Here is a 27512-nt window from a genome sequence, read left to right as displayed (position 1 = left end):
TAATACCCATGTTGACCTGTTCCGTTCTAGTGAGTTCTCGCTCATAGTATGCGCTTTCCACTAGCTCCTTGAGGTGCACTAACACGGGGTTCCACTGTACGTGCAATCAGAAAATCGCTCCTCGAGCGAAGCTCGACGTCGTACCGACCAGATGCCGACCGAGATATAACCCGGTGAGCCCCGCCCCCGCAGAGGGACCGGCAGAGCCGATTTGATGGATAATGAATAATGAGGATATCGTGGAAATTGTACGAACAACAAATGAGATATTTTATGATGCGTCAAATGGAGCCTCATGACTAAGGTAACAAAACGATCGCTTCTTCCAAATCAAGTTTCGTGACGATCAAGAATAAGGTGCGAGTGTAGGACTCCCCGACTGAGAGGAGCAACGATATATACAGAAGAACTTCATGCTCCCAGCGAATCGACTCACTGGATGTGATTAGCCATGCCGCTATTAATCAATTTTTGGTTCACCAAGAAAACGAAACGAAGTCCTGCGAGCTCGACGACCGAGTTGTGATTCAATCTGCGAAGGATTCAGAAGGGATGATGAGAATAAGTTCATTTCCAATAGTCGATCTGCCGTTTCGTCTCCGACCAACGACCTCCGGTCTCACATCCTCGATCTTGGATCGCGACGCATTTTCAGAAAAGTCTCGGCAGAGTCTATCGCATGGGCCCGGGCAGAAGAGAATGGGGGTCCGCTGGCGCAGACGACGAATATCGGAAAGGAAGATGTACCCCCGGAGCTGACTGAATTCTTGGGGAATTCAGTTGGGGAAGCCTTCCGCTCGCTCCGACGAATCACGAAGGAGCTTGAGGGAGTTCCGGGACCGCACGGGTCGCGAGAGAAGATGGTTTGCAACACTTCCGATCCCATGGATTTCAAAGAGATCATTGCCGATCGCACTTACATCTATCACGGGACCCTTAGAAGCGATAGCCCGGGGAAAAACATACCTCAGCTTGTTCCCAGTCAGTACAGGGTTGCCATCCACGTAAACCGGCCGCTTGCCCTCATTAGCAAATACGAACTCCCCATTATTGCGGAGCTTGATGATGGCTTGGCGTCGAGAAATCTGCAAGCGGGAAAGTGGGTTTCAGTTCTGAACCTCTCGGCCTACTTGCGGCCGCGTCGCGGTCGCTCAGCACGGCATTTTACAAGTTGAGACATATGATAGCAGCTATTCTCCGAAAACTGACCTTGTACGCATAACCTTCGAGACTGAAGTCGACATCAACTTTGATCTCCCTTGAAGACCTGCCGAGTGATATTTCCTTCGATCTCATCAGATATCTAACCGATCTTCCCCTGCAAGTCGAGCGAGTTACTTGTGATCGTTTTCAAAGCTCCCCATGGGGGAACTTGCCACCCGCTGCCACATGAGCGATCCGGCTCGCGGGTTCCCCCTCCTGGGAAATTCATGGTGACAGAATCGTTGCTAACCTGAGAACCGCCAAGGTCTGGTTGTCCACATCTGGCACAACTTTCTTCCTGCAATCGTCTTTGGCATCAGCTGACATCGCATGCCAGAGCGGGAGTTCAGACTCGAGACGCTTCATCTCTTTCCGGGCGGATCGCTGTAACTGGCGCAGCTCGTTGTCCAGAGCGAAGTCTCGTCGACGTTTGCATCGCTGCGGAGGGTTGGAGGTGGGAGGCGGAGTTAGCGGAATATATCATGAGCGCAGAAAACGAGTTCCAGGAGGCGAGGCATCGAATAAAATGTCGAGGAGGTGCACAGTCCGTCGAAATCAGAACGACAGACGGGGAGAGATACTCACCGACTCCATTTCTGCGTCGTTATACTCGTCCTCGACGTCGGAAAAATTTAAGTAGATGTGTTTTTCCGACGAAGCCGGAATATGCTGATCGGCTAAGAGGTAATACTGCTTCATCAACTGCCAATGCTTCAATAAGGATTTCGCGGAACGTCTAGGATGGAACACCTTCAAAAATATGACATCATCAAGATTATATCAATCGGAGAGAGCTTCCCATTTCCTCCCGAAATATCTCGCGGAAGAGTTTCCCCAACTTTTTCAATTTGTTAATTGCGTCGGAGCGTTTCTCATCTCACGGATATGGTACGAACCTCTTTGTGGGCGTCTAGAATCGACTGAAACATTTTCGGATCGTCATAACTACTGATGTTCGATAGTATCGCTTCTTCTTCTTCGCTGAATGGGCATTTTCTCTCGAGATACTCCACTGTGGAGGGATGGAGCTCCGCAATTCCCTCGAAAGAATTGTCCGAGGACCCGCCAGGTGGGTAGAGCAATGCTTTCCAACGAGAAGTCACCTGTAAAGAAGTACAACCCTTCGGTCTCTCAGCAAAGCGCTCCGCCAGAGGACGGATGATCTCTGCTCCTCGAATATACAAGCTGTATGTTTCCGAGCCGGGAATCGCTCGAATCGACCGACCTGTTCGAGACTGAAGGGATAGGAAAACTTCGTTCCTTTGTGAACCAGCTCCAAGTCTTTCAGTTGGATGACTGCTTGCATTAGCAACTGATCATCCGACGGCTTCCAAGAGTCTATTTCGTCTTCAGAATCGTCTAGTGGAGCGCTTAGACAGGTGAACGGAGGACTCGAAATCGTGAACGGGGACGCGGGTTTCGAGGTTGAACCGAGGATCTCATCGAGCTGTAATGCAATGGCAGCCTAAATTCGCTGTCCCTATCGACGATCCTTTTTCCTTCGCATGTGCGGAAAGTTCCTTACCTGAATCTCAGATTTGCGCTTCTTGGAAGATTTCTGAGCGGGTTTCGAGGGTCGCGCAGCTTGGCTCTGACTCTCTTTCCCTTTCAGATCTTTGACCTTGGTTTCCTTCACCGGAGTTGCGACGGGAACTTCGAGCAGCGAGCGAGGGGGGGAGTTTTTCCGACTCTCTTTCGACGGTCTCGGCATCTGTTGATGGCGTATATAATAAATTGGAGCATGCTTCAGGAATCGGAATCTTAGCCAAGATCTTCGGGAGTCGAAGCCGAAATACCTTGACTATGGCTGCGACCGGTGTCGGTGTTGTCGGTGTACTCTGCAGCGTTCCATGAGCCCCCAATTTAGATACACCGCCTAGACTGCTCTCGACGATTTCATCGTCGAATCGTCGTCTCTTGATGTGTCGTCCACTCCTAGAAATCGTTCAGTTCTTTTCTGAGTACTGTATGATGACCATGAGCGGAATGCACGCTCACACCTGTCGTTTGCTCGGAAACTTCCCAAGCAACTATCCTTCCAACCCGGAGCTTCGCCAAGGAATCGAGCATTTTGCGGAGGGAATTTTGCACTGCCCTCAGCTAGCTATATAGGCTGGCTAATCTTCCCGGATTGCCGAGTTCGAAGACTTGCTGCTTACCTTGTAGCTTCAACAGAGTCGGCGTCAGCGTCTTCTTCTCTCTCGGACATCTAGTGAAAGAGATCGTTCGTTTGGAGCTTTAGGTCGCCCAGTTCAGAAGACGTTTAGGGACACTTCAGCCGCGTGAATCTCTCCGCTCGAGAACTCGCGACGCGCAAGTTTCGTGGCAGCCTCCCGCGAGATTTGTATCACTTTCCAGTTGAGACGTAAGGAAAATTCGAGGCTGGACTCAGCAACACTGAGGGAAACGTGATGATTTGTTTACTATCGTACGTTCGGCCATCATTCTCCAGCAGCGGCGCGGGCGGGTGCTGATGATGATCTATGCTTGCGGAGAGCCGCTCCCGGGGGCGCTCCACGGGACAGGGGTGTTGTGACCCGCAGATGAAAAAGGAAAGTGACTTCGTCAACCGAAAGCGGGGATGACGGCCCCGGGAGGGGTCACAAGTAAATTCCGGTTTCCGCGATAGAAATCAGTCTTCTGGATACACTCATTGGAATCATTCAGGAGCACATGCACGTTCTCGTCTCTTGACAGGGATTAATATCTTCGTTCCCGATCACGGGTTTGCGCTCTATCCACATACATACGATTGACCGACTCCTCGGTGAATATTCCCCAGTCGGGACGGCGTACCTAGACGGAACGCGGCAGCCCATAACTCCCCGAGCTGCGGAGAAGATTCGGTGGGATTGGGATTATGCTGCGAGAAAAAACACTGAGGGAATATTTGGTGTATGAGACCTGCGTGAGAAAACCGCCCCCACCACCGCGATCCATGAGCGGCCTTCAGCGCTTCGTGACGCCTAAAATCAAGGGATCCAGAGATATCGTGTGCTATTTTCATCGGAATCAATTCATGAGACAGGCATCTACAGCCACGTATTGCCCACGGTCGCATCACGTCGACCTGCAGTCAGACAATCTCCCTGAGTTCAGAGGGCTGAAAGCGGAACGGCGAACAACAGCGAAACCAATAGCGGCGTCTCCAGATCGCTCCGCCGCTATCTGACGCCACCTAGGCAGGGAGATATGCCAACATTAACTTGGTACATATGTATATTTACGAACCCATTCCTTAATTTTAGAGAGCGAAGGAGGAAATGCATTGCATATCGCATATCGAGCGTACTCTGTCAGGGGAAGTAGCTCCCGCCGTGCGAGCTTGATCTGTGACGTTTGGCATCATCAATCTACTGAGTGCAATATTCCCCATAAGTTTGCAAGAGATTTCTCCTCCTTGCGCGTTCAATCAATGGAACGCCGAGGATATGTATAGAGGTGGTTCTAATCGAGCACTTGAAGGGATCTCTCTCAAGCGGTAGTCGCGGCAGTGGACGGGAATCCTCGGAGAGCTCCCTGCGGAAACATTATTATCCCTGCGGTCATTATTCAAGGGGAAGGGGGGAACAAACAGATTCCTCGATCCGTCTCGATGTGAATCCAAGAGCTTCACATGATTGTGAAATCGACAAGATCTGAATCACACATGATCTAGCTGCTGGTCGTTGCTTGTGTGTATTTCAATGAATCGTTGGCTACCGAGCCAACGTCTAGAGTTGAGGTCAAACCCTTCTTCAGAGTGTGTCTCTCTCAGTAGGGCGTGCCGTTAGTCGGTCGGTTCTTCTCTTGGTGACTACCAATCGGCCCACAACACCGGCCTGCGGAGGTCTCTTAGGGCCCTTGCTCGGAAATTTGTTCGAATAGTTTCTGTGATTCGGGAGTGACATAATTTGGCCCTGGGAAGAAGAGCGGAAAGATGCATCCGGGAGTGAGGTGGTGAAGGAAGTAGAAGGTGAGCTTCTGATTCAAATCAAGGACGACATCCAGCAGTCGGGAGATCTCGTTGTTAGGCGCGAACCGAAAAGGACCTGTTCCTTGCGGAGGCGTTCTGCGCGGGTTGTGAACGCGGCCGCGAGATCAATTGAAAGCACCCAATGTGATTGCATACTTGAACGTGGGGAATGAAACCTCCCCATCCGAGTGGAGGCGATAAGAAAGCAATCATCCAAGTTCGAAACCTCGGAAGGGTTCTGCAGATTCTTTGGCTCTCAGTCTCGCGATTCACGAAACGTCACCAGAATTCGCTGTGTGGTCAGTTTCGATATTTTTGGGCGATTTGATCGCAGCGAGGGCGGTGGTCGATCGGAAGTCGAAGCTTGAGCTTGTACACGACATTTATCGAGCCAGATCGCCCTCTCGAGAGAGCAGCGGAAGAAGAAGAGTGCTTGCGTTGGAGAGTCTTCATCAGTAATTGTCTTCCTCGCTCGGCCGAGAATCGTATCGCGCGTCCCCGAAATGCGAGCAATGCAATACGAGAGCGTGCAGCTCGGCTCTGAATCAGCGCTTGTTTCCCATAGTAAGGATCACTTCGAGCGCAATATTGCGCCAGAGCCGGGCGGTTTTGAGAGATCTAGCTAGAGGATCCGATTTCTAATGCTCGAAAGGAGTCGAGATTCGGAACATCTGCCCTCTTCGCTCCATGGACTCGATATTGCATCAGCGGAGGTTCTCTCAGCGGCGGCCCCAGAGGACACTGGTCTCGTTCGTCCGATCACGCACAATCAGGACGCGAGGCGTTCCGATTTACCGTGCTCTGCTTATCTTGGGGAATTTTCCGGGACTGCTCTCCAACATTGGTTCCCATGCGGTGAGCACGGGGACCACTCCAAAATCACAGCTCGGAACGTTAAATGGGGGATCCTCTCTCATCAGAGCTCCGGAGATTATCCAAAACACGAATATATTCCGCGAAACCGTCGGTGGCAGACGAATCGCCCATGCTCTACCTCTCTTCGGGGATATCGGAGTTCGATTCTCGACCGCTGGGGGGATCTTCCAGATTATGACTCATTCGAAAGACGTCAAGGGAATGACGAACTAAGGGATTCCCGGACGAAAATGTACCACAGCTCGCTTCGAATTAGTGCAGGATTGCCGTTGAGGAAGATCGACCGCTTGCACTCCTTAGCAAACACGAATTCCGTATCAGAAATTCGTCAACTTAATTCGGGGGATGGGATGAGAAGTCACCCCGGACGAGGGGGCCTCCCGTAGACCGGATGAGTCCGTCCTCGGACGATTTTGCGAGATGGTGAAAATGGGAAGGAATGTCTACCCAGAGCCCAGACCTTGGTCGACGTCGCTGATTCATCAGTCGAGACATGTAGATCACACTTCTGGTGGACCGCACGCATTCTCCTCATGGGTACCTTTCCAGACGTTCTCCATCGTGCTGTTTCTTTCCTTTCGATATCCCGACCATATTATTGAACAGTCGAGGCTGTGCGACTGTCTGAAAAACGCCTACTCCCTGATGGAGCAGGAATATCCGGAGAAGATTCTTGACACCCGACGGCGCCGGCCTTGTCCTCAGTCGAACGCCGGTGCGCTAATCTCGCCCCAAGTTCCTTGCATGAACTCACAGCATAGAGCGATCCCGAGTCCCTCCGGGACATTTCTCCGCCGTCACTCTGTATTAGATACGAGAAAAACTTTCACAGGCTATGGAACCACCTCGAATCGAGAATCCGCTCCCGAACGTTTGTATACGTGCCGGAGAACACCTGAAACTGCAATGTCAAGTGGCAGGAGCTCGACCGACGCTCGTCTGGCTCCATAATTCGAGAAATCTTGCTGATGCGAGAGATGTCCATGTGAGGAGAATTTGCTAATTAGATACTCCGGCAATTACCATCTCTGCACAATGTAAAAGATTCTCCGCTGAGTTTCAATCGTTCCAGATCAATTTTTCCGGAGCAACTGGGTTGTGTTCCATCGAGATTAGAGAAGTATTTCCACGACATGCAGGGATATACACTCTCCTAGCTCGGAACGCGGCCGGCGAAACCTACACATCTTGCAACGTCACCCTAGCCAGTAGACCTCCACCAGAGACGAGGTTTGCAATGAGCGGATTTGTTCCCCGAGGGAATATTGTCTAGGACAATGCTCGCATCAAAAACTGGGCAGAGCTCTCATGACATCCGGCCGAAGGATTCGGATCGATATATTATAGAATAGATCGTACTCGCCCATTGAGCAGATTCGAGCTCGAGACTCCGATGAAAATACCCGTCGTGAACACCCGGATTTATTCCAGTGATTCAGAACTCACTTCGGATATCGAGCTATCAAAACCTGTCGTTCGCCAAGCGTTGAGGGACCAGAACGTCGCAGCGGGAACCAAGGCTTGTCTCCAGTGTACGATAATTGGAGTACCTGAGCCCGAGGTCATTTGGTGAGCAGAACTCGCGTATCTTTGAGCTGCAATTTCAATCGTCACTTCAAGTCTCCGATTCCCGAACGTTCCGCGTTCCGCCTTCCCAGGTATCATAACAGCAAGCCGATCAAAGAATCGAGGGACTTCAAATTTTTATTCGAGGGAGACCGTTGCTCACTCGTCATTCCCTGCGTTTCGGAAAAGCATCAGGGTAACTATCGCTGCAAAGCCCTCAATCCAGCAGGAGAAGCTTCATCGAACTGTAAAGTCAAAGTCACAGGCAAGTCGAAGCTAACTATATCACCCCGCATCGAACGATCGGCTCTTGAGTCCTCCGAAAGAATCCCTCTGTAATCTGACGCTTCTAGGCTCGACCCCCACGATGGAAGTCGCGACTGCAGGCCAAAGTCGATCGCTGAGAATCAGCCGTATGTTGAGCGATCTTCACGCAAGACACGGGGACCATTTCAAACTCATAATCGAAGTAGAGAGCTCGGAACAACCCGAGGTTATATGGAGTTTCCAGGTGCGTACGCTTACTTCATTGACGATACATCGAGCTCTGAGTGGTCTGTGGCGATGCATCGCAAAATTCGCGGAATTCCTCCTTCCTATTGCACCGAAGAATATCACGGGGAATTCGCGGGACGATCACTGTCAATCATCAGCCTCGGTCATTGTCACTAAGTCAAATCGCTATCGGAGGTGACCAACTCTCAGTCCCTTTGTCGACATTTTAGGGGCGTCCGATATTACTAGACACAGACTTCGTCTTCGATCAGATTGGTAAATCCTACATCCTCGGGATTCCGAGGTGCACTCTGGATCACGCTGGGACATACAGGTCAGTTGAGGCATTCGTCGATTAACAGCATCATCTCGTCGGATCCTTGCTCGGGTGCAGCGGCAGGCTTCAATTCAGAAGTTATTGCCACGATCAAACACCAATTTTTCCAGTGTCGAAGTGCGCGATCCGACTGGCAGTCGTCATTCGTCGTGTCGAGTCACCGTGGACCCGCCTCCAGAGGACTCGCTCGCTCTGATTAGAGCCGCTGGCGGAGCTAGCGACGTTGTCTCGACGTGAGTGCTTCGCGGGAAATCCGTCTGCAATCCTTCCTCTGAATTTTCTGGAGTCACTGATACCTTTCCCAGTCACTGGGCCTGCCAACCCTATTTGATGCCCGGGTCGGGGAACTTCGAAAACGGCGAACCGATCCGGCCACGCTGATCATTTTTCTCCCCCCTTCCAACTGAAGTTCGTTTCTCTGCGATCCTGGCATCGAGGGGGGCCAATCGGAGTGGATGCTCAACAGAGAATCTTCATTAGTGATCTATTCGAGTGAAAAACCCTCCGGCCCTTTTGAGAAGCACTCCGATGCATCTGAGCCCTTCCAGCTTAGAGATAGCACGGCCTTCTTCCGCTGCGACACTGACTCGACTTCCTCCAGACTCCCAACGCTTGAGTAAAATGAATCTCTTTGCAGCCAAGTCACGAAATCATTCGTTAGCTCGAAGAAGACTATGCTTATGCAGAAAGTCTCCGGCTCGAAAACGGAGGTAACGTCAGAGGGTCGAACGGTGCAATCCGAAGAACACCAAGCTGCGACCACTGAGAAACACGGATATGAGAAGGTAATTTACCGTTTCGTCTCTTGGAAGGCTGCCACCGGGGGGTCTTTCTTTCGAGACTACGGCGACCAATTCCCCAGCTCATGACCAGATGCAGGGGAGGGCTGTTCTCGGCAAAACTTCCAGCTGACAGTCGTCAAGTTGTTGAGGACGAATCTATTCCAGATCGGAGGGAGCGCTCCCCAAGAGTATCACTCGAAGGAAACATTCGGTTTCGATCGATTGGGCTCGAATCCGCCTCAGCATTTCCACACGAAGGAAGTTCGGGACAACAGAATCGAAGGGACGCAGACCCAATTGGCTGTGAGTTAATCGACTCCGAACACTCTCTCAGGACAGATCGAGAGGAGCGGGCCATACCAAAAATCTGAAACGGATGGAATTTTCTCTCCGCTTTCACCGGAGATCCCATTCTTTTTTTCCTCCTGCAGAGAAAGTGTGGGGGAGGCGAATGAGTCAGAGAGACGAGTTATGAGAGTAATATGCTTCGGAATGACACAGAATAGATTTCCTACGCAGCTGGTAGAATCATTCCTCCCGCTCAATAGAGGCGGGTAGGAACCACTCGAGAACTCACAGACTCATGACGAACATTCGCGGATGACCAAGACGGACTCTTACTTCCCTCAGATCGAAGGCGAGGCTGCGGAAGGCTCACAAGCGTCTGTTCTCCCGGTTACGGAATTGGCTGCCCAGGCTGTAAATGTGACCACAAGGGTTTCCGAGCCGCGTCAGGTAAACACGATCACCGCTAGTTTTCATTGCGGACAACCACATCTCAGAGTGGAAATTCCGCAAATCTTCGTGTTTTCCTTCGGCAGGTGTCTGTCCTCCAAAGATCTGGCTCAGCCCATATCGCGCCGAAGTTCACAAAGCCAGTCGCAAGTGTTGCAGTCTTCGAAGGAGAGCCGCTGAAGTTGGAAGGATTTTTCACCGGTAAATTATTTTCATTATCTCCATCTGAGCCAGTGAGCATCGACCGCATGTGTGGCCCTATCATTCTCAGAGTTATCGTCGCCGCAGGCCACCCCGAGCCGATTGTTAAATGGTCTCGAGGAAGCACAACCCTGTCGAATAAAGCTGAGCTCCAGATCTCGGTGAAGGAAGGCTACACCAGCTTGACTATTCCGAGAGCCATGCTGAAAGACTACGCGAGATATACGTGCGTTATCTCGAACGATGTGGGCAGCTCATCGAGCGCAGCCGATGTCGTGGTCCAAAGTGAGTAGAAGATTGTGTCGTGGGGGAGTCGATGGCGGAATGGAGAGACAATTTCACAGAACCAGCTCTGACATTGGAATATCCTCCGCCTGCAGCTAAGCGCGAAGCTCCTCAGTTCACGAAACGCTTGGAAGCCAAGGTCTACAAGACTGGAGCGGATATAACGCTCGAAGTCGAAGTGAGCGGGCTGCCTCAACCAGACGTCAGATGGCTCCGAGACGAGAAGGATTTAAAAACAACCAGCCGTTATAAAATCCTCAGCTCTGGCAGCAAGCACACACTCAGCATGCGCGTAAGTCTTCGGTCTAGCTCTGGCGTACCCCTGATCGATGTCTTTCCCGACAGGAGTCCGTTGCGACATCCAATCAAATGTTGAAATTTCCCCTCAGAATGCGACTGCACTCGACTCTGGGAGGATCACCGTTCTGGCCACGAACGTGGCAGGTGAGGCGCAGTCGATCGCAGACATCTTCGTCGAAGATGATGTCCCGTCCGATGAAGAACGCGAGGTGAGTCCTCTAATCCCTACTCGCTTTGCTCGACCCGCCATTGATGACGCCAGCGCAAACGGTGCGAATGCTTCTCGTCCGCAGGTGTCCATTCGAGATTATCATATCGAGGATGAGAAGAAGATGGAAGTAAGTGTTTCCGTGGGGAGCGTCAGACCTAGTTTCGAAAATCTCCCGGAAGGGAATTTCCTCTGTCACTCAGCAGATAACCCTTATCCTGTTCTGGAGATCGTCGAGAATGTATTCTAGCTGCATCCTTGTCCAGGAGTATTTTGAATCGCAAAGAGTGTCGTAGAATTAGGATGGATATCTTGACGTAGTTGTCTGTATGTCGTGAATCTTGGCATGTTTCAGCGTACGTTGTTCAGTGCATTACTCAGCAAATCCTACGAGTCAACGATGGAAACTTGTCAACTAACCAGTCCAGATCCGCCCTCGTCGACGTCAACAAGCATGCCCATCGCGTTCACAACACCCAATAACACCACAGAGACCTCAGTGACATCGGTTTCGTGTTACACAATCCCGGGTCTGTCGAACACTATCAGGTCCCACTCTGACGCAAAGGTCGATATTCTGAGGCCCGCTGACACGCTAAGCTCATCTTCGGAACTCCGGGAAACGAAGTACACAGTCTCTCCCCGAGCCACGCGAATCGAAAACCACAGCAACGTGTCAGACTCACGGCATTCGATCCAAGAGCAACAGACAGAGTCATCGGGTGAGACATGTATCACGTGCTCTAAGAAATCATCCGATTTCCGGTGTGATTGCGACGAATCGAAGAAACACGTCGAAGAGATCGAAATCGAAGTCAAAGGTGCGAAGGCGAGCGCGCCGATCGAGGAGCACATCCACACTGAAACTAGAGAGACCGTCAAGACCAGTACTGAAAAACGCGTTCTTTCGAAACCCGGTTCCGCCGCGAGGCCCGATACGGTGATCCGTATCAAGCTTTCTCCCTGTCGTTGCTCTAGCGAATGCACCAAGCGTTCGACTACCTCAGAAGAAACCTCGAGGACGACGGTACACGATCAGAGTTTGATATTGAAGCGCACCAACGACCCTCGCGATCAGAAAACGCAGACATTCACCGACGAAAACTTAGAAATTCACAGATCAGGGAAATGTTCGAATTTTTGGCCGGAGTCTCAGAAGAATCAAGTGCCGGCAGCTGGTACGATCATTCCTCCTGGGAAGGTCGAAGATTTGACCCGAAAGACGAGTACGACCATTTCTTCGGAATCGAAGATCCTGGAGGAGAAAGTGACGAGTACAGAACGGAGCGCCACTTCTGCAGCTGTCGATACACTCGTTAAAGAGACAGTCGGTCACACGTCTTGGACACCAACTCCCCCTCTACCGCCCGTGGCGAGTAAGACGAGAGCGAAACCAAGTAGACCAATTATAGTTAAAGTGCCCGAAGTAGAGAAGGAAAAACCGTCAGCACCAGCGACAGAACACTCGGAAGAGCCTGTATATGCGAAAATTCGATCTCAGCCAAATCACACTGAAATTCAGACCGCGAAACCGGTGTCAAAGATTAACACACGTAGTGAAACAGATAATCGAAAGTGGTATGCGAATGACATCGAGGAATCAAAGGTTTGTTTAAATGAGACAACCTTCGACTTTGAAATCCAATCGAGTGAGATACCTTAATTTTGTGTATGAGGGTTCCGGTCTGGATCAGTCGAGTTCTTGGTGGTCTATATTCTATAGTCTGTGGGTACGTTTTCTCCATTCGATTAGCTTTCGCGAGTTCGATCGATCGACTTGTTCGCGGACCGCTCTCCAGTCTATAAGAGAAGTAACTCGAAGAGGCCATTGAGAAACGTTCGTTGCAATCCTACCAGGTGACCGTTGTGCAAGCCGAGCATCTGCACCGAGAGAACACCCTGCTCATCGAGAGGAACGTAACGCCGAAAGTGAGTTGTTTTTAAACCTGCCGGTAGTCAAAGGGATGGGGTACGATGTTTCGACACGGACTCAGCTAATCTCCCTCCTGCAGGTCCCTGCTCTGCCGGCGCCATCATCGACACCGCAAGCGATCGAGCTTACGCCCTCGCCGCTGCCGGCAGAAGTCCCTTCCCGGTCAGAGACTTCGATTGACGAGCGCATCGAGAAGCAGGTTCACAAATCGCAGAAGATTCTCGCCCGACAGCAGCAGTTCATCCAGCAGAACGTGACCGAATCGATTCGTTTCACACCGACACCGCCTCCTGATTCACCGAAGCCACGCGTCGAGCTTCCCGTGACGCCATCTCCCTCGCCAATTCCACCCGCAGAGCAAGCCCCACCGCGGCCGCCACCGCCAAGAGCGACACCGCCTGCGCCTCGGCTCCGAACTCCATCACCCCCACCGCGGCCCCCAACGCCCCCAAGGAAGAAATCTCCGCAGAAACCATCGGAGAGGGTTTCTGAACCTAAAGTGCCGGAACCTGCGGGGAACTTACCGGCGGTGCGTCCAGAGGTACCAGAGATGGAACAAATCGTCCAGCATCGAGCAATACAGAGTGTTCAGCAGCAAACCCAGATCACCAGGAGACAGGAGATCAAGACGGTGGTCAGCCATCAGCAGAAGCAGCAAGTGGAAATGCGGAAGATCGAGTCGAACTTCCAAGAAGTGCCGCGTCCAATCAGAACCTCTTCTCCACCGCCATTCGCCATTGAGATGCCGTCAGTCAAGAGCAAGGTGAAGACCGTGCAATAACCCGTCGGGCAAGACATTCGAGTCGAGAGTTTTTCAAATTAAGATTTACAGGATTTTAATACATCACGTGGGTGCGCCCCGCGACGGGTCATTGAGGTCTTCACCGAAAACGTTCTCGCTACATTCCAGATCATGACAGAACGGAAGACGGAGGAGAGGACACAAATGGTCAAGTTGACACCTCCAACTCCGGCGCTTCCTTATAGAGCACCGGAACAATTACCGGAAGGAGCTCCAGTGGAGCCGAAGATACAGCCTCAGGTCGAAGCGCCTGCTGCCTTGCCTCCAGCGGAACCGAAAGTGAAGCCACCTCCAGAAAGACAAATCGGCTCCATCCGCTCACCGACGCCCATTCCCCCGCCCCGAAGCCGATTGCGGCTCCTCCGCGCCCGAAGCCGATTGCGGCTCCTCCGCCCCCGAAGCCGATTGCGGCTCCTCCACCGCCGCCTCCTCCACTCCGAAGAGCTCCGCTCCCCCACAGTTCCGGGATGAAATGCTGAGTTTCAGAGAGATAAGACGCCAGGAAGAGGAGCGAATCCAGCAGCATTGTAGGAAAATCACTCTCATCGAGCAAAGGGAGAGGCAGACGCAGAGACAAGACAACATGACCCGAATCGAAACGGTGTCCTTCGGGAAAGCGCCCGTTCCCATCGAACCCCCGAAGATTCAACAGAAACCGATCGAATGCAAAATGGTCACAAAAATTGTAGAAACTCCGAAGCCCCGGGATTTCGAGGAGGCTCTGAGCGAGTTCTACAGTGTTTACGACGAGAGCTACAGACGCGTCCGGACAGTCGTTCGGGATGATCGCACCCAGTCTCTACCGCCTCAGAAGATTCCAACGGTTTCGCTCCAGCAGCTGGATGTTTCCCGTCGAGCACCGCCGCGAAGATCGCCGGATCCAATTTGCCACATTGAGAGAAGGGACACCCATCTCCTTCAAGAAAAACGAGACCTTCGATCAACTTCTCCGGTCTTCCTACAAGAGACCATAAAGACGGTACGAATGGGGTTCTGTTCGAGAGAGTGAGATTCTCATCAGAGAGGGGATCCAAGCCGCCGAATCGAAGTCGTCGAATTTCAATAATAATCAGAGTGAATTATTTCTCTTAGAAGCCGAATGCGCCGTCGCCGACTCCGGTCTGTGCGGTTCAGGAGATCGATCTGCTCAGGCGAGATCCTTCGCCGACGAAAGATCCGGTCGATATCCTGAACTACACATCTACCATAACGAGGAAAACCTATACGCCTGAGCCGGTAATCATCATTGAGATCCGAGGGTCGTCGCCCCATGGGGCCTGCCGAGATCATTACCCAGCCTCTGCCTTCCTAGACTCCTAATCGAACCGCATTCCAGGTGCAAATGATTGACTTGCGCGAGACGAGAAGCGTACCTCCGCCATCGACGACACCCTTGTGCCAAGTCCAGGAAATCGATCACAGGGTGACTGGCGTCAAGAGGGTCGATACCACAGTGCTCGTGGAGATGACCGAAAGAGAGTGAGTCGTCAAGCATCGTCATCATCATTATCCTCGACAGGCTCCTGATAAATAATTTACTCCTCGTTTCTGTTGATATCCGATCGGCGCCCTCTCAAAGGAATGAACTTCGCAGGAAACCACCAAGAGAACTCCATGTCGAGGAATGGGGTGGCAAATACTCAGCCGTCGACAAGGCCATCCGTATCGACGAGTCGCAGCGAGTCACTCGTGCTCCGTCCAAGTCGAACAATGTCCGCATACTAGAAGACACTTCGCCCTCTGTCGTAATTCCGCAGAAACTTCAGAATTCGCTCGTTTCGTCGACAGTTTCATCCTCGACTTACGCACAGCCAGTAAGAGTGGATGATGCTGTCATCACCTCCATAATTTATGTCGCCCTCATCCAGCCCTGATTGATTGAGCTCGTCCCCTCTGCAGGTGGACTTGTCTCGGAGATGCCGAAGCGTAGACAGGAATGTGCTTTTGACAGAGACAATGCGTCAGAGGAACGAAGCAGTAGAAATGGTTCGTTTTCCAATAGACTATGGAGCTGCATCAGAGAACTTGGAATTGAAATCTTGAATTTGAAATCTCTGGGAATCAGAGCATCCAGGCTTATAAGTAAACAGGGCGAGGGGATGTCCGCATCTGCAGTAATTTCAAGTCTGGTGGTATAGGAAAGGAATCATGATGGAAGTCGAAAAGATTTCCATTCTCCTCCGATGAATGCTCTTGAGTCCTTGACGCGGGGGATCCAAGTCGAAAGCTCTCGATGGCATAGGAGACGGGACCGAGAGGGGCATCAATGTTACCTTCTCGAAGATTCCGCCCTCGGCATCACCGGGGGTCGGCTCGCGTTTGGTTCAAAGCAATGAATATTTTGCGGTCTGGAGCAGCGATTCATTGACTTTGTCCTACGCTGAAGGTGGATAAATCGTGGATCCACGAGCGTCGCTCGGTTCCGAGGGAGCCCCCACCACCGTCGGCAACTGTGTACATCGATCAGCACACAAAAATCATATCCGCACCTCCGACGCTTCCAGCTCAGGTTGGTCGGCGTGCGATCCGTGACCAATAACACAATGGCGCTGTCGGAGCGTACCATGGGCTCATTCCGAATTGTTCCAGGCTCTGCCTTCATTGCCCATAGTGCACCGCTCCGACAAAATTTCGACGGTTTCCGTGGACGTTTCCAACGTGTCTCCCGCTTTTCAGTCAGTCGTACCCCTCTCAGATGAGGGGCAGTGTTCCTTTCGTGGCTTCACCGAAAGCAAGGTCACGATCGTTTCCTCCGAATGATGCATGTTAGTTCGAAACTCCAAATAAGACCTTCATTGGAGTGGCATCGATTCGCAGGTTTCAAGAGATCCATCACTCGTCAGGATCAACGCGACAGCTATACCAGCTCCAGCGACTACCTCAAGACGACTTGATGTGCGCCACGTTTATCCTCAGGAGCCCCTCTACCGAACTCTTCCGGCGAAGAGTTTTGCGCCAAAGCCAGCAGTACCAGCTGTCGATTACCTCTCAATGCGTCAGGTTTGTGTTTTGCGAGGAAACTTCAATTTCTCCAGATGCATTGACTTTGATGTCGGGAATTCTCGAAATTCCCTCATTCGAATTCGCTTTCCTCTAGCTCAACGAGCGGAACTCGGATTTCTCGAAGAAGTGGGGCGAGAGAAACTCTTACATCGAGCAGCGTTCCTACAGATCGGTGGACGTTGAAAAAGCAATGGTAATGGCCCTCTACGGATTATGAGACTTTGAGTGCGGATTGATCCTCTGCGGGTGTTGCGAAAGTCCGGTCCATTCCCGCGACTAACAAGGCATGTTGGGAACTGAAGATTCCTTGAATTATCACACCACCTCGGTCTCTGCGCTCTCCTAGAATTGGGCGAGACGAATCTTGCACTAGGCAGAGAGATCATCGAGAACCTTGTTGCTATCCTGGTGACAGACATCCTTTGTGATGAGGAATACTTCGGGAAATGTTCAATAAAAGCGGCATTGCATGTGTCTTGTGATAAAATTTGTCTTCTCGGAGTGGTCTTCAATTTTGCCGATATGTGGATAGGTACCCTGTGAGAGCATGTTATTGGGTCGAGCCTGATTTTCGCCGGGTTAATCCGTGTCAATAATCTCCGCCATCGAAACGCCGCGGCGTTGAGCAGTATTCGGAGAAAGCATGGCATGATTGGTTCAGCGCTGTATCCCGCCCGAAGAGGTTGGTCGAGCTGTCTCCATTCTCCTGTAGAGGGGTGACGAGCCGAATGTACACCTCGGAAAATTTCTGGAAAATCAGTACAAGGAAGCGCTTTGTGCAGTCGTGGGTGAGATCACCACGAGTGAAATCACTTTTCGTTAAACTAGGTAAGGGATCCTCTTCCCAAAATTTCGTCCCGAAAGATCGCTCCTTGACGCTGATTCGGAATCAAATTCAGTGTAGAGTCGGAGCCGCTTATAGAGATTCGCGTATGAGAGTGGCCTTCAAATTTCTCAGGGGATTCCTCGCTCCCATAGGATTCTATTGTGAAAGCTTCGTGTTCGACAAACTCGAACATGAATTGATTTTTTTGCCATTCCCGAGAGATCTCATATTGACTGTGACCGCTGATGATTCGCCATCGAAGGATCCGTTCTTTCTCGGAGAAAGCCCGGCTAGCGGACTAGAGAGTAGGGCATCTAGTTTCTTCGGGTTCCGTGCCTACTACTGTATTCGTTCCTCACGCTCGTCAGGAACGGAATTCCGATCCGTCTGAATGGCTCTCACGAGCCTTCCAGGACAAAGTTGAGCTTGAAGGGCTCAAACATCTAACTGGCGAACGTTCCATGAATTTTCAGACGGATTCGAGGCCGCGTTTCATCCAACGCATGGAAAGACGACCCCCGGCACCAGGTTGGTCGACAGGTCTTTTGGACAGAAATATAAAGATCGCTCCCAGGTTCCCCGTCGAATAATCCGGGGTTCGTGGAGCTGTGGCCCCCATTGAGCCCCACTCTGAGAGGGGCGACAAAATGCGCCGCGAACTTGAGTCTAAACATATTTGCGAAAACACACACTCATTACTTCGACATTCTGACGCTCGCGGAGGAAGACTCTCATTCTCCTGTGCTGTGATTCACTTGCATGACGCAATATCTCGGGCAATGATCATGCTTCCTGGGAAACGGCATACCTTTCTAACCGATACAAGATACAAGTGTCCCCAGTTCGCAAAGAGGCCTGTGCTCATGGTTCCCTCCAGAGCTTGTCGTCGTCAAAGTCCTCAGGGACGTAATCTGACATATTCGCTCGTCTCAAAAAAAGGGAGCCTCTAACCACCAGTTGCCTGATAGCTCATTCCTTAGACTTGATTTCGCGCGAGTTCCTGATTCTCTCACCGTGGCTCCTCGGACTTTTCTCCAAATGGGAGGGACTTCACTACTTCCGTGCCCCCGCTCCGCAGAGTCTAAACAGCTCCACAGGGATTTTTTTTCGCGGTCACGGTCAACAAAGTCTCACATGTAAAGGGAAAACTCGCCCAGCGCGGGGACAGATCGCTCCCGAGGGCTCCCGCTCACGATTCTTACATAGCAAATGTACTCTATCCATTTGAGTCTCGGAGGCCGAATAACGGTAGTGTTGACATGCCGAGCATGTTTTCTTCTCCCAATTCTTTACGTTGGCGACTGTGTGAATGCCTCGGAGTTCGTGCCGAGAATAGGACCCAGAGCGTGGTCCGCCGCCGCGGCCGACAACTCGGGCAGCGACCGAGCCGCAAGAACAGCCAGTCAGTCAAGGGCCCTGGTGCGAGAGGGTCGGTCGGCTCTGCCTGCTTCCTGACTGACTGACCGACCGGCCGGCCGGTCAGTCTGCCTACCGAATAGCTGAGTGTTGGCTTACTCACCGAGCGCCACGGATACCCACCTCGCGTCATTGGGCTAGGCCTAAATATTGACAGCTAGGCTTAGGAGTGCGGCGCATCCGAAGATTCTTGATTGTGGTCAGGATCGTGGGCGATCAGTGGCACGCTGGGAGAATTCCGCAAGTTGCAGCTGGATTGCGGGCGTGTTGCCGGGTTGAAAGTGTCGCCAGAAAGTCCCCTCACCGTTTTCCTACTCTCAGCCCCAATCTATGAAAGAGCGTGTCGAGGTGGCAGAGCCCATTCACCCACGAAACACGCCGTGGCGACTGTCATGGTTTTCGATGCCAGAATGATGATGATCGCCCGTTCGAGTGGAGGGCTTCAACTGCCTTCCGAAAATCCTATCCAGATTACTTTCGGCGAGAGACGGCGAGCGAAGACTCCTATAACTCTCAAAGGGAACTGCAAGTGCGAAAGAAGGGGATATAATCGCACATTCGATCGTTCTCTGCCTCTTCAAAAATTGAGGGATTCCGTGACGAGGCTTAGCGAAATTCGCAGAGTGTTAGTCACCGCGAAGTAAACGTGCGAGAATCTATCTCTTTCGGGACGCTGGCTCTCCACCTGGACCGGATGCTTTCTCAAGTCATTTCGTACTCGATGAAGCAACGAACACTATACGGATCAGGGATGCGGATCAGAACTTGATAGCACCGAGATAGCCTCAGACCTCAAATCCTGCCGGGATAGAGAGCCGAGGCTGACATGAACACTGTCAAAGCAGAGTTGTGATATTAAAAGTCAACGAGAGTCGGGATCCTTCTGGTCTCAGTCTCCGGTTCCTAATGTCGATTTTACGATTCCATCTGATGAACGCTCCCTGTACCCACCCTGCCCGTTTGACTCTCATTGGGTGAGTCACTGCGATCGGGAACCACGTCGAGGCCCTTCTGTTTTCTGACGCAGACTCAGTATCTATCTTCGAGTTAGGCTACGTGGATAGTCGCGGGTATTTGGGCAACTTTCAGCGAAAATCACGGATCATGACGTGATTGAGGACTCGATCCGCGGAATGTAGCGAAACAAATTCAAATAGGATGTTTATCGAGGCGTCAGATGCAAGGATTGGGACTGTTCAGGCGAGAGGGTTTCACTTTTTCTGAATTCAGGCTCTTCGTGGAGCCTTTAGAGCTGACATTGACGAGTTGTTGTATCCGGAAAGGGATTGCGTACGAGTCGCTAATTGAGTCCCCCGGAGTGGAGACGAGCAAGTCTTGCACAGCAAAAGTAGGCCTAAGGCGGAGACCCGTGAAGCAAGGTCGCTCCCGTTGAAGAGTCGGGCCGGCTCAATTTTATGATGAGAAGATGCTCGGGGTGCATCTTCTAGTAATTGTGCATTCTTCGCTGATAATTATGAGCCTGACCATTTCTTCTGATTGCCCCGGCGAAGAATCGTGAAGAGTCTTCCCACATCTCCCTCATCTCCAACTTACCATCGGTGTTCTCGAATTGGTCTTTTTATCCCCCATCATTATATACCCTTAGAATCATTTCTGGAGGGCGGATTAAAAAATCATTTCCCACCCATGAATCCGATCTGGAAGAATTCGTCGAGCTCTATGGCGACTCTAATTGTCAAGACAAACCGTCCGCGATCTTTTTCGGAGTACGAGGGCCGGAGTTAGGCCTAACCCAGGTCTATTTGCCAGATCTTTACCCCAGGAGAATCAGCGGCTTCTTCGGCGCCACGTGCATCACACACGCGGCTTCATGAATGAAGCGTCAGCTTCTCTCTTGGGGTCAGCAGGGAAAAGCTGTGGGAGATTCTCCCGATCCCACGACATAGAGAACCCGATAAGGACCGGCCCGTTCACCTCAAGGTTCGAATGCTCTGGGTTTAAAGATCGAAATGAGAGTATCTGTACCATCGATGATTCCTGCCCGCCCGGTTCGGATCCGTTGGTCAATTAAATCCGGATTGTGTTGCTTCTTCTCCCGCCGGTGACATAATCTCCGGCTCACACTGGGTGGCGGACCCTTTGCTTTCACCAGTGCCCGATTTTCTCTCGTGCCTGCTGCAAGCAGCAACCCGAAATACTCTCTTCTAGTGGGAGGACGAGGAAAGGGAGAAGAGAATTCGGAGCTACTTAAGGTTGGGCCCGAGCCCCGCCATGCTAGAAACGAGTCTCCAGGTCTAAGGCTGGTGTGTGTCTGTGTGTTCTCTTTCTTTCGCAGCCCGAAATCGTATCTATTCATCTATGGCTTTCCCTCCGGTCGGGGAACGATGTTCGAACTTCTCTAATTTGAGCGCTTAGCCGTTTCATCAAAATATCGCCTGCCGATATTCTTCGGCATAATTTGTCTTCGAGCGATTGAGCAGCCAAACAATCTCACGGCTGTCCTCCTTCATCAGTGGCAGCTTGTTGATATTCAGTAACCGCACTGGAAATACCGGAATTCTTTCGATCATCGTTCTCTCGACTGGGATCGGGAAAAAACGTATTTTGGGATATTGGACAACTCTATTGTGAGCAGTGATACGGTTCTTGTGGTCAGCGCCCTGGGATCGCGACTGTGACGTGCCCGCTCAAGTGTTTCGTTCTGGATAATGTCCCGTTGTGGAAGAAGCTAAAGATTCACCCATATATTCCGATTGCAGATTCCGGGATGGTCCTTTCACCTCCCGTCAGGTAAGCTAGTTCTTCACTTCAGATTCATGAAGCCTCAATTTCGGTCCGTCTCCTACGAAAACCGGGAAACTCCGGAACAGATGATTTTCGGGTCCGGAACCGCCTCGGATGTCTCACAGGCGGACAATCGAAAAGATTCGGCAATCGAATGCTTATAATTGAATTCGATGTCGGCCTCTTCGCCCTAGGGAAAATGAAGCAAAAACATAGCGGAACTATAATGGAACGATCCTTGTAGACCCGTGCCTTATTCTGAGAGCTTCGCCTATAAGGCGATGTGTTCCCCTTCACCGGGACCAACACTTCTCTCTAAGGGGAGAAGCAGCTCTCAGCGTCTCGGTGAGCAGACAGGGTTCTCTGGTTCGATTGGACTGGTCCAGCGTTCCTCCTCTCCACGGACAGACATCGATGTGGAGAATTGTCATGAATTCTATGACGCGCTGTAAAATAATTTTGGCCTTCTGAGAGGGCAATCGTCGACGTTTGCAATACAATCATTAATCAACGTAGAGCCTGGGATCTCTTAGAGCTACAAAGAAACATTCTTTCCCCGTTTCGTTCCCTTGTCTGAATTCTATCCTGCACCGAGAAGGGCCAGTGAGGATGTACCGGTAACAAATAGTATAATGGTCAACGTGTTGGCAGCGGCAGCCAGTGGTCGGAGCTCTTCCCTGCAGGGCGCTTCAACTCGCTGACTCACGAGGGGTCTCTCTATGTTTACAATAGTTCGAGAACAACTCCTAGGCGGAAACCGAGTTTCTTCAAAGGGCGACCGCCAGGAGAATTCTATCCGCTTCGAGACTCTGCAGAGCTCTATAGAAGCGTATCCGGAGATTCTATCCGGGAGTCTATAAGGGAGCGCCACACGAAATAGGGGGTCCCCCACGAGAGCTCTGGGATAGCTCAGATCGCGCGCGAACACGAGGAAGAAGTCTAAATTCGAGTCTAATCCTCGATCATGACTCCAGTGCGGGAAGGCGGAACCCTCCGAGCTACATGATGAGTCCTCCTGTGTTCACTCGTCAACCTACGGGTGGTCGATTCATCGAAGGAAAAGATGCAAGATTCGACGCCGTCGTCCGCGGTGAGCCCATGCCCCAGCTTGTCTGGTCGAGGAGAGGGCTGCCTATAAGAAACGACCACAAGTGAGTTTACCGAATCGTCTCCGGAAATTATCGACCCGGCTTTAGTCTTCCATTTCGGCCATGGGCACAACGGCAACAATCATTGTTTCCGTTCTAGGCGCGAAACCGGTTATAATTCCATTACTGGAGAGACATATTTGCTCATCCGTGCCATAACTTCCGATGATGATGGAGAGTACACGTGCACGGCGGTGAATGCTGCAGGAGAAGCCGTCCTGGTAGTAGCGGTCGTGAGAGATATAACCGGTGAGTGAAGTTTATACAAAATGAGAGGAGTGATCGAACGTTTCCGGGACCTGTGAAAATCCCGTAGCCCCACCAGTCGCGTATTCGATGGCTATCGTGTATCGGGCTCTCCCTGAAGGCCCTGATACTCCATGGGTTCCTCGATAACCCTGAGAGCCGACGGGCTAGGATACGTAGCCTCGATTTTATTCGAATCGATCGTATTGAACGATGGCCATCGAGCGCGCGCAGCTTCAGAGCGTAATCAAAAATAATCAGAGCCTTTCGTTGCATCGACAGCTGGTCAACAGATGATCCAGCAACGGTCCCAAATGAACACGCTGCAATCGACACAAGTCCAATCAGAGGTCCCAGCTCAAGTAGTCAGATCCTCATCGACTTTATTCAGTGATTCTCAGTTCTACCACAATGGATCTGAGCAAGCGTTCCACGTCGACGCGTTCGAATACAGACTCCTGCGTGAAGATGAGTTCCGGGAGAGTTTGTTCTCTTCCACCGATACTACCGAATACATCGAGGTGAGTTCCTCACCGATTGGAATACTGATTTCTTTGGTCCGCGCGAGCGCTCATGAGTGTTCTCTCCCCCGCAGGTTGTTCACAAGTCGAGACCTCTGGCACCGCCCCAGATCCAGGGTCGGCCGAGGAACTCAAAGCTCATCTGCGGCTCCGACGCCTCTTTCCAAGTCCGTGTCCCGGGAAACCCTGATCCAAGGATAAGCTGGTTCAAGAACGGCCGCCGTATCATGTCGTCGACCAGGCATATCATGTCGTACGTCGACGGTATAGCGACCCTCACGATTCGTAACTGTCAGTCGGAAGACGCCGGTTACTACACGATGCTAGCGGAAAACTCGAAGGGTCGAGTTGCGACGTCGGTTCATCTGGTCATCGAGGACTTGACGAGGTACCAACAACAGCAGCAACAACAACAATGGTCACAACACACAACAACGACACATGTGCAGGCCACCTTCAGCCAGGACAACGCAAACCTATACCAGGCGCAGTGAGTAGGAGTGCATGAACCACGAAACATCAACGACGCAAGAGACTCACACACATCCTTCCTCCCCGCCTAAGGGGAGGAAGGTAAGCTCCTGGTAGATGCATCCGAATCGCACTTAGTCACGCGCAGCGAACATCCGCGCAGCGCCAAAGCTCTCGCGGGATATAAACCTAAATCAGGTCGCGATCCTTAAGCGATCAGCTGATGATAAATGAACGTGTACCCATTCCAGTACACCGGCGGAGTATCGCTTACCGACGAATCAACAGTGGATCCACGGAGGAACCGAGGATTCCGAAGCTCTGAAACCCACATTTGTAAAACTGCCATGCAACAAAGACGTCACCGAAGGCCATCAGATACGGTTCGATTGCCGAGTGACAGGCCGACCCGCTCCGGAGGTTCTCTGGTTCCGTGATGGGAGACAGATATGCGACGATAACGCTCACAAGATTCTAGTCAATGAGGGCGGATTGCACGCACTGCAAATCAATGATGCGAAGGTTTCGGACTCCGGGGTTTGGACTTGCGTCGCTCGGAACAAAAGCGGTGAATGCAAAGCCGATGCCGTTCTGACAGTTTTCGGTAAGCGATAATTAAATTTCTAGCCGTCGGGTTGGTTCCGATACCCGGGCCGATCCGAACGGTCGGGCTCCGGTTGAGACTGACACACTATCTCATAACTCGATGTCTTCCTTCACAGAGCGAGAGCTGGTTGTACCTCCGAAGTTCGTTGAGCGCTTCCAACACACAACCATCCAGGAAGGCGATCCTGTCAGCTTGTACTGTCGAGCAGTCGGCACACCGATGCCTCAGCTGCTGTGGCTGAAGGATGGGGAACAGATTCATTCAACGCCCCCTCACGTGATCATCGAGTCTAGCGATGGGGTGTCCGCTCTGCATATTCAGAACGCGTCTCTGAGCGACGGAGCCTGGTATCAATGTACCGCCACGAATCAGGCCGGTTCCACTGCAACTCGGGCGAGACTCCATGTCGAGATGATCGCGCGCAAACTCACTGAGCCGTGGTCGTTGAATCTGCCGCCTGCCACGACCGTGATCGAGCCGGCGAAGCCTCTTCCATCCGAGACTGTCGTTCTAAAGCACTGGGAGAAGCCGAAATCTGCCGACGTTCCGATACGGGAGGAGGCCGCCCCGCAGAAGCCAGCGTTCACGTCTCACATCCAGGACATTGTCATAACGGAAGGCGAGAAGGCCCATTTTGAGAGCCGCCTCGTTCCTATCGGAGACCCGACGCTAACGGTGGAGTGGTTCGTCAACGGACGGTCCATCGAAGCCAGTGAGTTCCTCGCAGCAGAAAACCTCCCTGATTGTGACTCGGCAACTTGCCAGTTATTCCCTTACCGGAAGTTGTTCCCTGCGATCGAGATTTCACCCATTCAACTTCCAGGCTCGCGAGTAATGACGGTCAACCGCTTCGGCTACGTAGCTTTGACCATGCTGAACGCCTACGCCGAAGACGGAGGCGTTTATCTTTGCAAAGCGAGAAATCAGGCTGGTGAAGCGACGATTTCTGCGTCCCTGAGAGTTCTTCGTGAGTATCCCATCCTCGAATTCAACAGAGGGAAAAACGCTGATTGCACATTGGTTGCACTCTCTCACCGAGGATCCTCATTCTTCACAGCCCGTCCCGCCTTAGAAACTACTACTATCAATACAGATTCACTGCTAGCCATCAAACAACTCGAAGAATATGAGAGATTCAATAAACAAATGGTCGAGGAATCTGGACCACAACAGAAACCGACTTTCATCAAGCCGCTGGAGAACATCGAGCAGCGTGAGGGCGGTTTTTCAAGATTCGAGGCTCAATTGCAGCCGGTCAACGATCCGACCATGAGGGTCGAATGGTTTTTCAACGGAAGACCACTGACATCATCGTCGAGGATCAATACTACATTTACCTTTGGGTGAGGCTCGTCCCCCCTCTCCGAGAAGCTCTCCATGAGAGACTGGAAACTTGAGCTCACGTACGGTGCAATAGTTCTCTTCTGCCACTCTAAATTCACTTCTACCCACAGCTATGTCGTCTTGACCATATCGTCTCTCCGTTATGAGGATTCCGGAGTGTATATGATCAAGGCCACCAACGCCAAAGGAGACGCCCTATCGACTGCTACCCTCAAGGTAGGCGGGACGAGAATACGACCTTCCAGAGAGACATATCGACATATGCTCCCTGGATGAACGCAAAGTCGATGCGCAGATACAGCAAAGCAACTCTGTGTCCTCTTCCAGGTGATCGTCGAAACTCAGACATCTCAATACGGCGGCATGGAGGAATCGCAGAGATTCATCCAGGAAACCCAATTTCTCGAGAGCCGCAGGGAGACTCAGCAAAGGAAACAAGAAGTGAGGCTCGCTCCACATCCGTTTTACCTTTCGTGATGTCTTTCCCCTCCAAACGTACATATACGTGATTCCGATCACGATCCCTTTGCCCTATTCTAGTGGCAGGAACCGGAAGAACTATCGCAGCCACCCGTTTTCGTCACACAACCGCGAGATCAGCAAAACGTACAGGAGGGCAAGACTGTACTTTTTGAGGCGCGACTCGAACCCGCGGGTGACTCATCAATGCGGATCGAGTGGTTCAAGGACGGAAGAGCCCTTGAAGCGAGTAAGGGTCGCCCTGGTGGTGGATTTCTACTGGCCTTATGGCGCTCGATCCGAATCGCGAGCGGAAATCCATGATTTCACCCTCTAATGAGATCGCTGCCTTCCAGGCTCGAGAACCCAAACAATGTACAGCTTCGGTTACGTGTCTCTTAGAATTTCGCAAGTTGAAGAGAGAGACTCCGGCGTGTACGTGGTCACAGCCACGAATAAGTTGGGTTCGACAAGCGCGACAGCGAGCTTGTCTTGCTTCAGTACCAAGGTATCATAATTCAATTAAAGTCAATGCTGAACTGTTCCTAACGAATAGAATACGATTCGGTCATTTCCCGGCGCGGGTGGACACTATGAGAGGTTCGTCATTTGCAGACCGAGATATATGACACTATTCAAAAGCAGCAAGAAAGAGGCCTGGAGAGAATTCAACATCTCGAAGATTACACACGATACGATCGAAAGAACGAGGAGGAGATTTACGCGATAACTCAACGACCTCAGTTCCTCGACAACCTCAGAGGAGGAGAGGTTTTCATCGAGGGACAGAGTGCTCATTTCGAAACGAGGTAAACCACCCTGAGTGATCAAGAGCCTCGACAGACGGGGATGATTTCATTTCCGAATGGCGGTTTCCGGAAAAAAAACGTTCGCTCAGCTTTTCCCTCAACTAATTACCGCCGATACGATATTCCGCAGATTGGAGCCCATGGGAGACCCGTCCATGGTTGTTGAATGGTACCACAACGGTAAACCCCTGACTACCGGTCATCGTTTCAAAACCTATTCAGATTTCGGGTAAGATTGA

General features: G+C 51.6%; 2 protein-coding genes across 2 annotated transcripts in view; one reads left to right on the top strand and one right to left on the bottom strand.

The window, feature by feature from the left end:
• Nucleotides 1-249: 249 nt before the first annotated feature.
• Rcd5 (microspherule protein Rcd5) lies at nt 250-3628 on the bottom strand. Its single transcript, XM_003741112.2, has 10 exons — nt 3363-3628; nt 3000-3138; nt 2729-2914; nt 2429-2650; nt 2100-2306; nt 1789-1953; nt 1454-1641; nt 1210-1318; nt 967-1085; nt 250-532 (listed from the first exon to the last, which is right to left on the bottom strand). The coding sequence occupies exons 1-10, from the start codon at nt 3410-3412 to the stop codon at nt 433-435; spliced, it is 1485 nt and encodes a 494-aa protein (XP_003741160.1). The 5' UTR covers nt 3413-3628; the 3' UTR covers nt 250-432.
• A 3241-nt stretch (nt 3629-6869) lies between these two features.
• Nucleotides 6870-27512, top strand: part of sls (sallimus) — a 33623-nt gene continuing 12980 nt past the window's right edge. Inside the window, exons 1-41 of the mRNA XM_029110829.1 lie at nt 6870-7019; nt 7107-7264; nt 7466-7603; nt 7693-7869; nt 7916-8111; nt 8326-8429; nt 8543-8665; nt 9070-9217; nt 9380-9517; nt 9845-9949; nt 10036-10150; nt 10238-10435; nt 10531-10727; nt 10825-10944; nt 11029-11073; nt 11299-12549; nt 12801-12872; nt 12956-13639; nt 13787-13957; nt 14121-14657; nt 14771-14953; nt 14991-15157; nt 15273-15492; nt 15578-15664; nt 16065-16187; nt 16268-16353; nt 16496-16678; nt 22643-22819; nt 22917-23065; nt 23345-23583; nt 23658-24073; nt 24306-24658; nt 24777-25373; nt 25485-25628; nt 25719-26004; nt 26116-26221; nt 26333-26446; nt 26546-26714; nt 26821-26972; nt 27080-27273; nt 27404-27502. Of these exons, the coding sequence (XP_028966662.1) occupies nt 6870-7019; nt 7107-7264; nt 7466-7603; nt 7693-7869; nt 7916-8111; nt 8326-8429; nt 8543-8665; nt 9070-9217; nt 9380-9517; nt 9845-9949; nt 10036-10150; nt 10238-10435; nt 10531-10727; nt 10825-10944; nt 11029-11073; nt 11299-12549; nt 12801-12872; nt 12956-13639; nt 13787-13957; nt 14121-14657; nt 14771-14953; nt 14991-15157; nt 15273-15492; nt 15578-15664; nt 16065-16187; nt 16268-16353; nt 16496-16678; nt 22643-22819; nt 22917-23065; nt 23345-23583; nt 23658-24073; nt 24306-24658; nt 24777-25373; nt 25485-25628; nt 25719-26004; nt 26116-26221; nt 26333-26446; nt 26546-26714; nt 26821-26972; nt 27080-27273; nt 27404-27502 (9071 nt within the window). The remainder of the gene's footprint in view (nt 7020-7106; nt 7265-7465; nt 7604-7692; nt 7870-7915; nt 8112-8325; nt 8430-8542; nt 8666-9069; nt 9218-9379; nt 9518-9844; nt 9950-10035; nt 10151-10237; nt 10436-10530; nt 10728-10824; nt 10945-11028; nt 11074-11298; nt 12550-12800; nt 12873-12955; nt 13640-13786; nt 13958-14120; nt 14658-14770; nt 14954-14990; nt 15158-15272; nt 15493-15577; nt 15665-16064; nt 16188-16267; nt 16354-16495; nt 16679-22642; nt 22820-22916; nt 23066-23344; nt 23584-23657; nt 24074-24305; nt 24659-24776; nt 25374-25484; nt 25629-25718; nt 26005-26115; nt 26222-26332; nt 26447-26545; nt 26715-26820; nt 26973-27079; nt 27274-27403; nt 27503-27512) is intronic.

This window comes from Galendromus occidentalis, unplaced genomic scaffold (genome assembly GCF_000255335.2).
Source record: "Galendromus occidentalis unplaced genomic scaffold, Mocc_1.1 scf7180000077121, whole genome shotgun sequence".
Lineage (NCBI taxonomy): Eukaryota > Metazoa > Arthropoda > Arachnida > Mesostigmata > Phytoseiidae > Galendromus > Galendromus occidentalis.
The sequence above is the reverse complement of the archived record's forward strand: the minus strand, read 5'-3'. Positions and strand labels throughout refer to the sequence as shown.